Source organism: Schistocerca americana, chromosome 4 (genome assembly GCF_021461395.2).
Source record: "Schistocerca americana isolate TAMUIC-IGC-003095 chromosome 4, iqSchAmer2.1, whole genome shotgun sequence".
NCBI classification, from domain to species: Eukaryota; Metazoa; Arthropoda; class Insecta; order Orthoptera; family Acrididae; genus Schistocerca; species Schistocerca americana.
This window is the reverse complement of record NC_060122.1, coordinates 242,101,756-242,114,356: the sequence shown is the minus strand read 5'-3', so window position 1 is coordinate 242,114,356 and position 12,601 is coordinate 242,101,756. Positions and strand designations below refer to the sequence as shown.

The window sequence follows — 12,601 nt, the reverse complement described above, 5'->3', positions numbered from 1 at the left end:
TGGAATTCGGTAGTAGGGAAAGGAAGAGATAGAAAAATAGTAGGTTAATATGGACTGGGGAAGGAATGAAAGAGAAAGCTGCCTTGTAGAATTTTGCACAGAGCATAACTTAGACACAGCTAACACTTGGTTTAAGAATCATGAGAGAAGGTTGTACATGTGGAAGAGAGCTGGAGACACCGGAAGGTTTCAGATTGCTTATCTAACGGTTAGACAGATGGTGCAGATGTGGACTCTGACCATAATTTATTGGCTATGAACTGTATAAATATCAAGAACTCAGTTGGAAAACCAGTCCTAAGCAAAGAAGGAAAAGCAGAAAGGTTGGTTGGTTTGTTGTTTGGGGAAGGAGACCAGACAGTGTGGTCATCGGTCTCATCGAATTAGGGAAGGATGGGGAAGGAAGTCGGCCGTGCCCTTTCAGAGGAACCATCCTGGCATTTGCCTGGAGTAATTTAGGGAAATCACGGAAAACCTAAATCAGGATGGCCGGACACGGGATTGAACCGTCGTCCTCCCGAATGCGAGTCCAGTGAAGCAGAAAGGTGGAAGGAGTATAGAGAGGGTGTATACAAGGACGATGTACTTGAGAGCAATATTGTGGAAATGGAAGAGGATGTAGAGGAAGGTGAAAAGGGAAATATGATAATGCATGAAGAATTTGACAAAGCACTGAAAGACTTAAGTTGAAACAAGGCCCTGGGAGTAGACAACATTCCGTTAGAGCTACTGGTAGCCTTGGGAGAGCCAGTCATGACAAAACTCATCCATCTGGTGAGCAAAATGTATGAGAGAGGCGAAATACTAGCAGACTTCAAGAAGAATATAATAATCCAGATTCCAATGAAAGCAGATGCTGACAGGTGTGAAAATTACCGAACTGCCAGCTTAATAAGTCACGGCTGCAAAATACTAACAGTAATCCTTTACAGAAGACTGGAAAAACTGTTAGAAGCCGACCTTGGGGAAAATCAGTTTGGATTCAGGAGAAATATAGGAACACGCATGGCAATACCGACCCATGACCTCTCATAAAAAATAGGTTAAGGAAAGGCAAACCTACATTTCTAGCATTTGTAGACTTGGAGAAAGCTTTTGACAATGTTGATGTCTTTCAAATTCTAATGGCAGCAGGGAGTGAAAGGCTATTTACAATTTGTACAGGAACCAGACGACAGTTGTAAGTGTCAAGGGGCACAAAAGGGAAGCAGTGGTTGAGAACGGAGTGAGGCAGGATGATAGCCTATCCCCTATGTTATTCAATATGAATACTAAATAAGCAGTAAAGGAAACAAAAGAAAAATTTGGAATTAAAGTCCAGGGAGAAGAAATGAAAACTTTGAGGTTTGCCGATGACATTGTAATTCTATCAGAGACAGCAAAGGACTTGGAGGAGCAGTTGAACGGAATGGAAAGTGTCTTGAAAGGACAATATAAGATGAACACCAAAAAAGCAAAATGAAGATAATGGAATTTAGTTGAATTAAATCAGGTGATGCTGAGGGAATTAGATTAGGAAATGAGACACTTAAAGTAGTAAATGAGTTTTGCTATTTGGGAAGCAAAATAACAGATGATGGTTGAAGTAGGGAGGATATAAAATGAAGACTGGCAATGACAAGAAAAGCGTTTCTGAAGAAGAGAAATTTCTTAACATCAAGTATAGATTTCAGTGTCAGGAAGACCTTTCTGAAAGTATTTGTATGGAGTATAGCCATGTAAAACATGAATGGTAAACAGTTTAGACAAGAAGAGAATAGCTTTTGAAATGTGGTGTTACAGAAGAATTCTGAAGATTAGATGGGCAGATCATATAACTAATGAAGAGGTACTGAATAGAACTGGGGAGAAGAGAAATTTGTGGTACAACCTGACTAGGAAGGGATTGGTTGGTAGGACACATTCTGAGGCATTGAGGGATCACCAATTTAGTACTGGAGGGAAGCTTGAGGGGTAAAAATCGTAGAGGGAGACCAAGAGATGAAGACAGTAAGCAGATTCAGAAGGATGTAGCTTACAGTAGTTACTCAGAGATGAAGATATTTGCACAGGATAGAGTAGCATGGAGAGCTGCATCAAACCAGTCTTTGGACTCAAGATCACAACAACACAACACAGGTATAATATATGTGCTTTGTGCCATTTAAGACTCTTGATTAGTGTGTGAATTTCTTATGCTCTTGGCATGTTCCACATCATAATGGTTACCGTGAGAGTGATCAATGGAACACATAACTAACTAACTAATCATAAGCGCTCCTGGTCAGCTCTGATGTTGTTGTTCTTTTACCAAAGTGCCACTTGATAATTCTGCAGAGTATATTAGTTCCATTTTCCCACAAGACACCACTAATCTCTTTCATGCATGTCTTGCCACAAGCTATTTCATGTGGAATGGCAGCTTCTACGAACAGCTTGAAAGCGTCTCCATGGGTAGCCCACTTATCCAGTGGTGGCCAACTTCTTCATGGAACATTCTGAAACACAGGTGCTGGATTTGACACCTTGTAAACCAAAGGTGTTGTACAGGTACATCAGTGACACCTTTGTTGTGCGGAACTGTAATGAGGAACAATTTGGTGACTTCCTAAGGTATCTGAACAGTCTCCATGCCAACATAAAATTTACTACGGACCAACTTCTGCTCTTTCCAGATATGCTGGCTACAAGGGACAGTGAGAACCTGGGACACAGCGTGCATCTAAAATCAAAACACAAGCCAACACATCCACAAACTTTCACATAATCACTTGAGTCAGAAGACAGAGATGATTAATATACTTGTAATGAAAAGGAAAGTTGCTACTCACCATATAGCAGAGATGCTGAGTCACAGATAGGTGACTCAGCATCTCCCCTATATGGTGACTAGCAACTTTCCTTTTGGTTATATTGTTATATTCCATCCTGGATTTTCCACTGTTTGATTTAATATGCTTGTAACACACACAAGACAAATATCTGTGCTGCAGCAACTAGCTTGTGAAATGCAGCACCTGGAAAGCAATTTGAGGAGCCATTCTGCCATAAAGGATATTTACAAATCAACAAAAATGATCAATGAGTGCTGCAGACTGGCAAAGGAAAAAGGAGCCAATTTGCAATGTTGGGAATATACCATATGTGCTGTGCATGTGGAAAAGTCTATGTTGGAATGACTGGATAATCAGTCAGCACCAAGATCACTGAACAGAAGCAGTATTGCAAGATGGGGCACGTGGAGAAATCAGCTGTGGCAGAGCATTTGCTATAATAAAATTCGCTGACATCGAAGTTCTCACTGTGGAGAAGAGGTACCATGCCCACTTGTTCAGAGATGCCATAGAACTCCAAAAACATGCCAATAGCTTTAACAAGAAACAAGAAAGTCTCAAGGTGAACAGATCCTGGATTTCAGTGCTGCAGCCAATGACCACTGCATGTAGCAAGAGGAGAACCATGGTGGTAATGACCACAGAAAAGCCCTCAAAGCTTTGAGAATGCCATTCACCTACAATGGTGAAACATGAGAAAAATCGTCGAACAAATGCCAGTTGAAGAACCCGAGACAAAAGCCAACAGGCAATTTGCCAATAAAATATTGTTGGAAAAAGATAAGAATATTATCACTTATGACAACTTATTGAGAATCAATTACAAAAAATGGTATTCATAATTTGTTTATTGCAAATGAATTTCATTGGTACATACAGAACAGGGCATCGAGGCAGATGACATGAAATTATTAGCTGTTGAACGTGTTCCTTCTGTCAGAAGAGAGAAAGTAGTTGGAGGAACAAAGTAGTATACTACAAGTATACTACTTTGTATATCATCCATGAATCTAAGTCAAGTAAGAAATTTGGAATACCATTCTTGCAAATGGGGGTCTATTGTGCTATCACTTGTCTCACTTCATTTAGATCTTCAGCAGCTCACCATCTGCCTGAGAATATGTGATAATCAGTGTAATGACATTACATGTATTAACAGTCAAATAAAAAAAATCTTAATTTTAACTTCATACTTTTTAACACATAAAAGACCCACTTTTAACTGCATTTTTGAGAAATTTCAGAAACAGTGTCTAGCTCTTCATAAGAAATTTCTGCAAATGCTATCAGAGGAAACTGAAAACACCAAAACAGTTGAAAACTTCTAGTATGAGAAAAGAAAAAAATTACATCACTTATGTGCATTATATCACCTATAATTGAGTGTGACCTGTTTAAGTAGGAAAGGAAGCACGTTATTCCTGATGTGTATGTTAATTTGTATGAGGACTGGTATTTGTTTGTTACTACTTTTATTTCAGAGTCTTGTAGACTGTGGAAGATGGCAATGCACAACTGGAAGCAAGTTCCAATCACATCAAAATGTATATAGGAGTGCACTAAAATAGCATGCAGAGCAGTCTTTGGGCTGGAAGTTATGCCACAGCTGTCATACAATTGTAATTATGTGACTTTCACTTGTTCACAAAGATATAGGAATACTTGAGTTTAAAAACTCTTGCAGCTAACGGCAGTTCTCTGGGACAGGGCTAAAAATGTTGAGATAGCAGTTCGAAGATTTATACAGTATCATAATAGAAACCTCATAGCAACATACACTAAATGAAATGATATCTGTAGTGTTCAAACAAAAAATAACTACAAGTGAATGATAAATACGCATAAATTTAATGCAAAGATTTATTGAATTAGAAATAATTTCTATATTTCTTTTTATAATCCTCATATGTTTGGCAAAAAAAGCAGAAACTTCATATTCTGTAATATACAGGGTGTTACAAAAAGGTACAGCCAAACTTTCAGGAAACATTCCTCACACACAAACAAATAAAATATGTTATGTGGACATGTGTCCGGAAACGCTTAATTTCCATGTTAGAGATCATTTCAGTTTCGTCAGTATGTACTGTACTTCCTCGATTCACTGTCAGTTGGCCCAATTGGAGGAAGGTTATGTTGACTTCGGTGCTTGTGTTGACATGCGACTCATTGCTCTACAGTACTAGCATCAAGCACATCAGTACGTAGCATCAACAGGTTAGTGTTCATCACGAATGTGGTTTTGCAGTCAGTGCAATGTTTACAAATGCGGAGTTGGCAGATGCCCATTTGATGTATGGATTAGCACGGGGCGATAGCCATGGCGCGGTACGTTTGTATTGAGACAGATTTCCAGAACGAAGGTGTCCCGACAGGAAGACCTTCGAAGCAATTGATCGGAACATTCCAGCCTATGACTCGTGACTGGGGAAGACCTCGAACGACGAGGACACCTGCAATGGATGAGGCAATTCTTCGTGCAGTTAACGATAGCCCTAATGTCAGCGTAAGAGAAGTTGCTGCTGTACAAGGTAACGTTGACCACGTCACTGTATGGAGAGTGCTACGGGAGAACCAGTTGTTTCCGTACCATGTACAGCGTGTGTAGGCACTATCAGCAGCTGACTGGCCTCCACGGGTACACTTCTGCGAATGGTTCATCCAACAAAGTGTCAATCCTCATTTCAGTGCAAATGTTCTCTTTACAGATGAGGCTTCATTCCAATGTGATCAAATTGTAAATTTTCACAATCAACATGTGTGGGCTGACGAGAATCTGCACGCAATTGTGCAATCACGTCATTAACACAGATTTTCCGTGAACGTTTGGGCAGGCATTGTTGGTAATGTCTTGATTGGGCCCCATGTTCTTCCACCTACGCTCAAGGGAGCACATTATCATGATTTCATATGGGATACTCTACCTGTGCTGCTAGAACATGTGCCATTACAAGTACGACACAACATGTGGTTCATGCACGTGGAGCTCCTGCACATTTCAGTCGAAGTGTTCGTATGCTTCTCAACAACAGATTCGGTGACCGATGGATTGGTAGAGGCAGACCAATTCCATGGCCTCCACGCTCTCCTGATCTCAACTCTCTTGACTTTCATTTATGGGGTCATTTGAAAGCTCTTGTCTACGCAACCCCGGTACCAAATGTAGAGACTCTTCGTGCTCGTATTGTGGACGGCTGTGATACAATACGCCATTCTCCAGGGCTGCATCAGTGCATCAGGGATTCTATGTGATGGAGGGTGGATGCATGTATCCTCACTAACGGAGGACATTTTGACATTTCCTGTAACAAAGTGTTTGAAGTCACGCTGGGACGTTCTGTTGCTGTGTGTCTCCATTCCATGATTAATGTAATTTGAAGAGAAGTAATAAAATGAGCTCTAACATGGAAAGTAAGCGTTTCCGGACACATGTCCACATAACATATTTTCTTTCTTTGTGTGTGAGGAATGTTTCCTGAAAGTTTGGCCGTGCCTTTTTGTAACACCCTGTATAAGTTCAATATTTTTCTTTTTTTGTGGGTAGGAAGTTTGCAGTTCAACTGAGCAGCTATTGCAGTTATTTATTTTTTACATTAATTGTTTTTATAATGCATCACCATAAATTCAAAACAAATGAGTTTGTTCAAGTTGTGGGAAAGTGTTAACAAAGATGAAAAGAAAAGCATTGTTGACACAATGAACTGAACATTTTTCTCAAAACAATAGCCATAACCAAATGATATAATTTGTATGTTATTACATACCATATGAAGATGGAAATCAAGCACTTACTTTTAGAAAACACAAATTACAGTGTTTAAGAGCACAAGAAGAAACAATGGCAGACTCTCAGATGTTGTAAATACAGATTTATAATGCTAGACTTTAAAGACAAGCAGAGGACCCAGGTGACATTCTGGATGACTGCTAAAAGTAAGATCAAAGCAAATATGTCAATTTGCCAGCCTGAACATAATGAGCCTAACAAATGACTAGTCAAGAATGATACATCACATACAGTGCTTCACATAGTTTGCTATGTCAGTCTTACTTCTGTTATCTCCTCAAAGATTTCCTTTTCAATATTCTGCTCAACATCCACTCTCCTACGATTCCAGATTTTCTGTGAATAGTGTCTGCTACTTTCATCAGCTGTCTGTACATTTTTAATTTTAGCATCCATTCTTACCTAATATCAAATTGCAGACTTACTGTTTTATCCCTGTAGAAAACTTGTGGAAAGCCACTCTGTGATGTTGCTGTAGGTTGGACAATAGGAAAGTGTCCAACATTTTTTTCCTTTATTTCACCAAGCACAGATAGACTACCTGTAAGTAATAATCAAAGAATGACATAAGGAAGTACCATATCAATCAATTATTTTATGAACAACCTGTGCAAGCCATCCAAAAGATATTCAAACAATTTCAGTATACTATCTATGATTCATTGTAAATATTAACAGTTTGCATTTACCACACATCTGAAGACAGGTGACACCTGTGACATTCCTTTTCTCAATGAAGACATAAATTGATTAACAATTTTAGTTCAAAAATTTGTAACATTCTCACTGTATTACTGAGGTTTCTCAACCAATAAAAGGTTTTGGAGCAGGAAGCAATATATTAATGCTCAAATACATATAATGATGAATTGGAGGTGATGATAATTGTTGTTTATATTAATACATCTTTCTTGTTCACTGTAGAAGAACTGTGGTTAGCTTTGGATTATTCTATATTATTATGTGATTGTAAGCATCTTACTTTACAAATAATCTTCTGAAAACTAATTTCCACAACATTCTTCATTTATCGGTATTTTTTCACTTTCACAAATCAACATGACTCTAACTTCAGCAACTGTCTAATAACAACCAACTCACTTTTAACAACTGAACTCTATGACATAATCTCAGCTCTTATATAGTTTTCTGACAATGCATGGAATTTTCAGTATTATTACAATTATTACTTCAAGTCAATTACAGGGAAAGAAGATTTTTGTAAATAATTTAACATATAACATCATGTTCAGCATAAAATAAGTGTTTAGTGAATTGCATGATTTTCTACACTAAATTTCATAAAATAAATCTGTTTAATAATTAATATTTAAAAATTTCAATTTTCATTAAAAATAAATTAATATTCTAAGTCCCTACAATAGTGGTAATTCCACAGCTAAAGCTTTATCATTTTACAAAAAAACAATGTTTCCACACATACCGGATATCAGTACCGTGAAAACCATTTATATCTTGATCATATAGTTCCATCATCTTATAACAGCTATTAAATTATTTTCTTGTGTATGTTAATTATTGTTCAAATGTTGTTATACAATGATTAGTCTAAGTTGAGACTTGAACATATATATGTATGTGTTTATGTATCAAAACTTCAGTGGATCAAGACATTTACCGAGGGGTTGTATTGTATATTACTAAATATCTATTACATTGCACATCACATTTCTTGATTGTAATAGTGCTAGGTAGGAGAAACCACTGAACTAAATAATGAAGCGTTTACAGTATCATATCACCAAATTTTGTCAGTCTGAAACAGAAGCAATATCAAAGATGGCTGCTTAGCTGTGGGCATGCAATGATTTTGAATAAGTTTTTATACAAGTCAAAAAAACACGGTAACTGAAATTCATGTCATGTTGAACTTGTGTTACTGACATATTTCTACAATACCCAATTCTTATATGTTTCATACAAAATAAGGATCAAGCAGGAATTGTGCCAACTATTTTCTCTTACATACAAATTATATAATCACAGTGTGATCCTGCATTCTAAAGAATATGCCATCTGGAGCACATAACAATATATCAATAATAGTAGAACAAGATATGGCTACTGAGATGGGACATCTCTGGTAAGTTAGTAACCATACATTCTTCTTCTCTTCTCCTTTAGCACCACAGCCCTTAATGTGCCTTGTCCTCCTCAACAACCTGCCTCAATACATTTGTGTTCTCTGCTTTTTTCTCCTCCATTCTCAGATCTCCTTCTTAGCAAGAGCTTCCAATACAATGTCCATCCATCTCATTCTTAGCTGGCCCTTCCTTCTGGTGGAATAAAATCTTTGTTTGATAATTTTTTTGGAGTGTCCAGTCCTCTGCCATTAGTTCCCTGTGTCATACCCAGCATATTCTCTATAATTTGACAAACTTAACTTTATCTTAACTTGTGTAAGTTACTGCAGTTCATTGTCATATTGCACTCTCCAATACTCTGTCTGTCTCATAGATTTTTCATTCAAATGGTTTTTGGTTGTTCATGTCCACCTTTGCCATCATCCGCATTTCTGATCCATACGTAACAACTGATCATACAAGGATAAATCATACTTTTAACTTTGTTGTTTTTGTCTTCAAAGTCCATAAGTTGGCAAAACAGGCTTTATATACTAGTTCTATACTTTCTCTGACATAGTGCCTCAAATCATTTTCGGTGGTTAAAAGGACACCAAGATAACTGAAGCGGCTCCCATTTTTAAAATGTTTGTTGGAGACCTTCAGGTCATGTAATGTTTTCCTGGCCCTACAGTGGGACACTATTAGATATTCTGCCTTGTTTTCACCTACAGTGAATCTATTTTTTGCTCCTTCTTCTCCCATTGCTTCATACATTTCTTTAAGGATGTTTACGTCTCTTGCCATGATTGAATATCAGCTACATATAATCATATCCGACTGGATTACATTATTATTGTCTCTCTCTTGCCTATTTTTACTATCACACTACACAGCATGAAGTTAAACAAAACTGAATAGAGATCATCACACTGCTTCACTTCACCTGTGAAATTTAACCTGTTACCTATAAACAGAATGTTTCACCGACAACAAATGTAATATTGGTATTGTATCACCTATTTGCAATACTTATCCCATATTTCAAGAGGAGTGACTGATCAAAAGCTAGTGCACTTTCCTTTCCTGATCTATTAAATGCATTCATTCATCACATACTGTAGAACCTCCTAGGATGTGGCTCAAGCCAAGATATACATTTATAAAACCTAAGGATACCACAGAAACTTAACCAGTACACTGTATTAATTACAAACTGCCATGTACGTGCTTATTACTATTTGTGCTAACAAGTCTACATCCACAATCAGCAAATCACTGTTAAGTGTGTGGCAGAAGATACCTCTCCTTGCACAGTTATTAGGGCTTCCTAGTGTTTCATGTATGACACATGGGAATAATGATTGATTGAATGCCTCTGTGCACACTGTAATTAATCTTATCACATCCCCATGATCCCTATGGAAGCTATACAAAAGGATCGTAACATACTTCAAAATTTATCTTTTAAAGTTGATTCTCGAAACTCTGTAAGTAGGCTATCTTGAGATAGATTGTGTCTATTTTCAGGTGTCTATCAGTTCAGTTTCTTCAGCATCTCTGTGACACTCTTCTATGGATCAAATAAACCAGTGACCATTTGGGCTGCCCTCTTCTGCATATATTCAATATCCCCTATTAGTGACCATTTGGGCTGCCCTCTTCTGCATATATTCAATATCCCCTATTAGTCCTACTTGATATGGGTCCCATATACTTGAGCAACATTCTAAGATGGTTTGCACAAGCATTTTGTAAGCAATATCCTTTGTAAATTGATTGCACTTACCTAGCATTCTGCTAATAAACCGAAGTCTGCCACCTGCTTTATCTAAAAATGAATCTACTGGGATGTTCCCTGGTGTACTGGATGAGTAGTATTCAAAGGGGGATTCCATGTATTAATTCTAATGCTGATGTGTACTAGTCTGCAATTACTATCTTGCTGATCTGGACTATATCTCCACTCTCCTTATCTTCTTGTTCGTTCTAGGAACTTCATTTCCTGTGCAGTTTGGTCTGTGCTGGAAATGGAATTGTACTTATCTGTTCCCAATAAGCTACCAAATAAAAGAAGTCACTCTTTGAAGGCATATATATATTCTTCCAGCTCATACAATGTTGAAACATCCCATAAAATAACTGTGTGCCATTGTATATGGTAATTACATCAATTAATACAAACTGATAGACATTTCAATGCCAACTATCTATCAGACTGACTCTCTTCTCTTTCTTTCATGATGCAGTCCATTCTAAAGGTGTGCAGTATTCTACTGAGTGCAGCATGTCTTCAAGGCAGGTCGTAGCTACACCGAGTAATTGCCAAACCAGCAGGTGCCACAAAAACGCGTGACTACACTGCCAGTATTTCCCCATCTTGCAGAAATGCTCCTTCCTTCTACACTCAGTTACATGCACAAATAATACAAAATCTCCACACAACACATGTCTTAAACTTACTGAACCAACTAACAAAAATAACTGCTTGCTTGGCAATCATTATTCATTGATACTATAAACAATGTACACTACACCACTTTGCTAAAGTGGTATGTCACACGAATGATGGCACCTTGAACAGGTAACATTTACAACAGAATAACAATACTATAGCCAAAAACTCTATGCAGAATTACAAGTTAAACATTAATCCCTTATTCCTACTAGACATTCATTTCTTTACAGCTCAACAAATAACACTTTAAATCATGAACATAATCCATTTGTACTAACAAGGGAACCTCCCCATCGCACCCCCCTCAGATTTGTTTATAAGTTGGTACAGTGGATAGGCCTTGAAAAACTGAACACAGATCAATCGAGAAAACAGGAAAAAGTTGTGTGGAACTATGAAAAAAATAAGCAAAATATACAAACTGAGTTGTCATGCGAAACATATGCAACATCAAGGAGCGTGTGAGTTCAGGAGCGCCGTGGTCCCGTGGTTAGCGTGAGCAGCTGTGGAACGAGAGGTCCTAGGTTCAAGTCTTTTCCTCAACTGAAAAGTTTACTTACTTTACTTTCGCAAAGTTATGATCTGTCCGTTTGTTCATTGATGTATCTGTTCACTGCTGTGACCGCACCGCAAAATCGTGTGATTAGTAGACGAAAGGACGTGCCTGTCCAATGGGAACCGAAAACATTTGATGGCACGGTCATACGTCAACCGATTCCTCCACAGGAAAACATGTCTGATACATTCTACACGACACTGGTGACGGCATGTGCGTCACATGACAGGAATATGTTGTCGACCCACCTAACTTGTACACTTGGTGAATAGGTAAAAAGATTCTTCTACCTTGTCCGATTTAGGTTTTCTTGTGGATATGGTAATCACTCCCAAAAAAGTGATGAAAACATAAGAGTTTGTGACATAAACTGCAACAAATGAATGCAACAGTTTCACAGTCACACAGTTTTCCCTGTGCTCTGTCAAAACATATGTTTTTAACGTTTTCAAATTTTTCCGTGTGTAGACCGTCAAATCCTGCATATGTCCAAACAAATCTGAACATGTCCTGGAATTTTGGACAGCGAAGTTGATTATGCGTGGGTGCCCGAACTTTGATAATTATCTGAAAATAAAAAATTAAACTTTTCACTCGAGGGAAGACTTGAACCAAGGACCTCTCATTCCGCAGCTGCTCACACTAACCACAGGACCACGGCACTCATGCACTCACAGTGTCCTTGATGTTGCATATATTTCACATGAACCACTCAGTTTGTATATTTTGCTTATTTTTTTCATAGTTCCACACAACTTCTTCCTGTTTTGTCGATTGATCTGTGTTCAGTTTTTCAAGGCCTATCCACTGTGCCAACTTATAACTAAATCTGAGGGGGGTGCGATGGAGAGGTTCCCTTGTAAGTACCAATTCAGATAAATTCATTTCAGATCTTTTCCTTGT

General features: G+C 37.9%; 1 protein-coding gene across 2 annotated transcripts in view; it reads right to left on the bottom strand.

Annotated features, from left to right (window-relative positions):
* The window catches only part of LOC124613088 (RNA polymerase II-associated protein 1), a 202,326-nt gene that overhangs the window by 157,365 nt on the left and 32,360 nt on the right, over positions 1 to 12,601 (bottom strand). For both annotated transcript variants that reach the window (XM_047141675.1, XM_047141676.1), the window contains exon 3: positions 7,026 to 7,141. In XM_047141675.1, the coding sequence (XP_046997631.1) occupies positions 7,026 to 7,141 (116 nt within the window). The remainder of the gene's footprint in view (positions 1 to 7,025; positions 7,142 to 12,601) is intronic.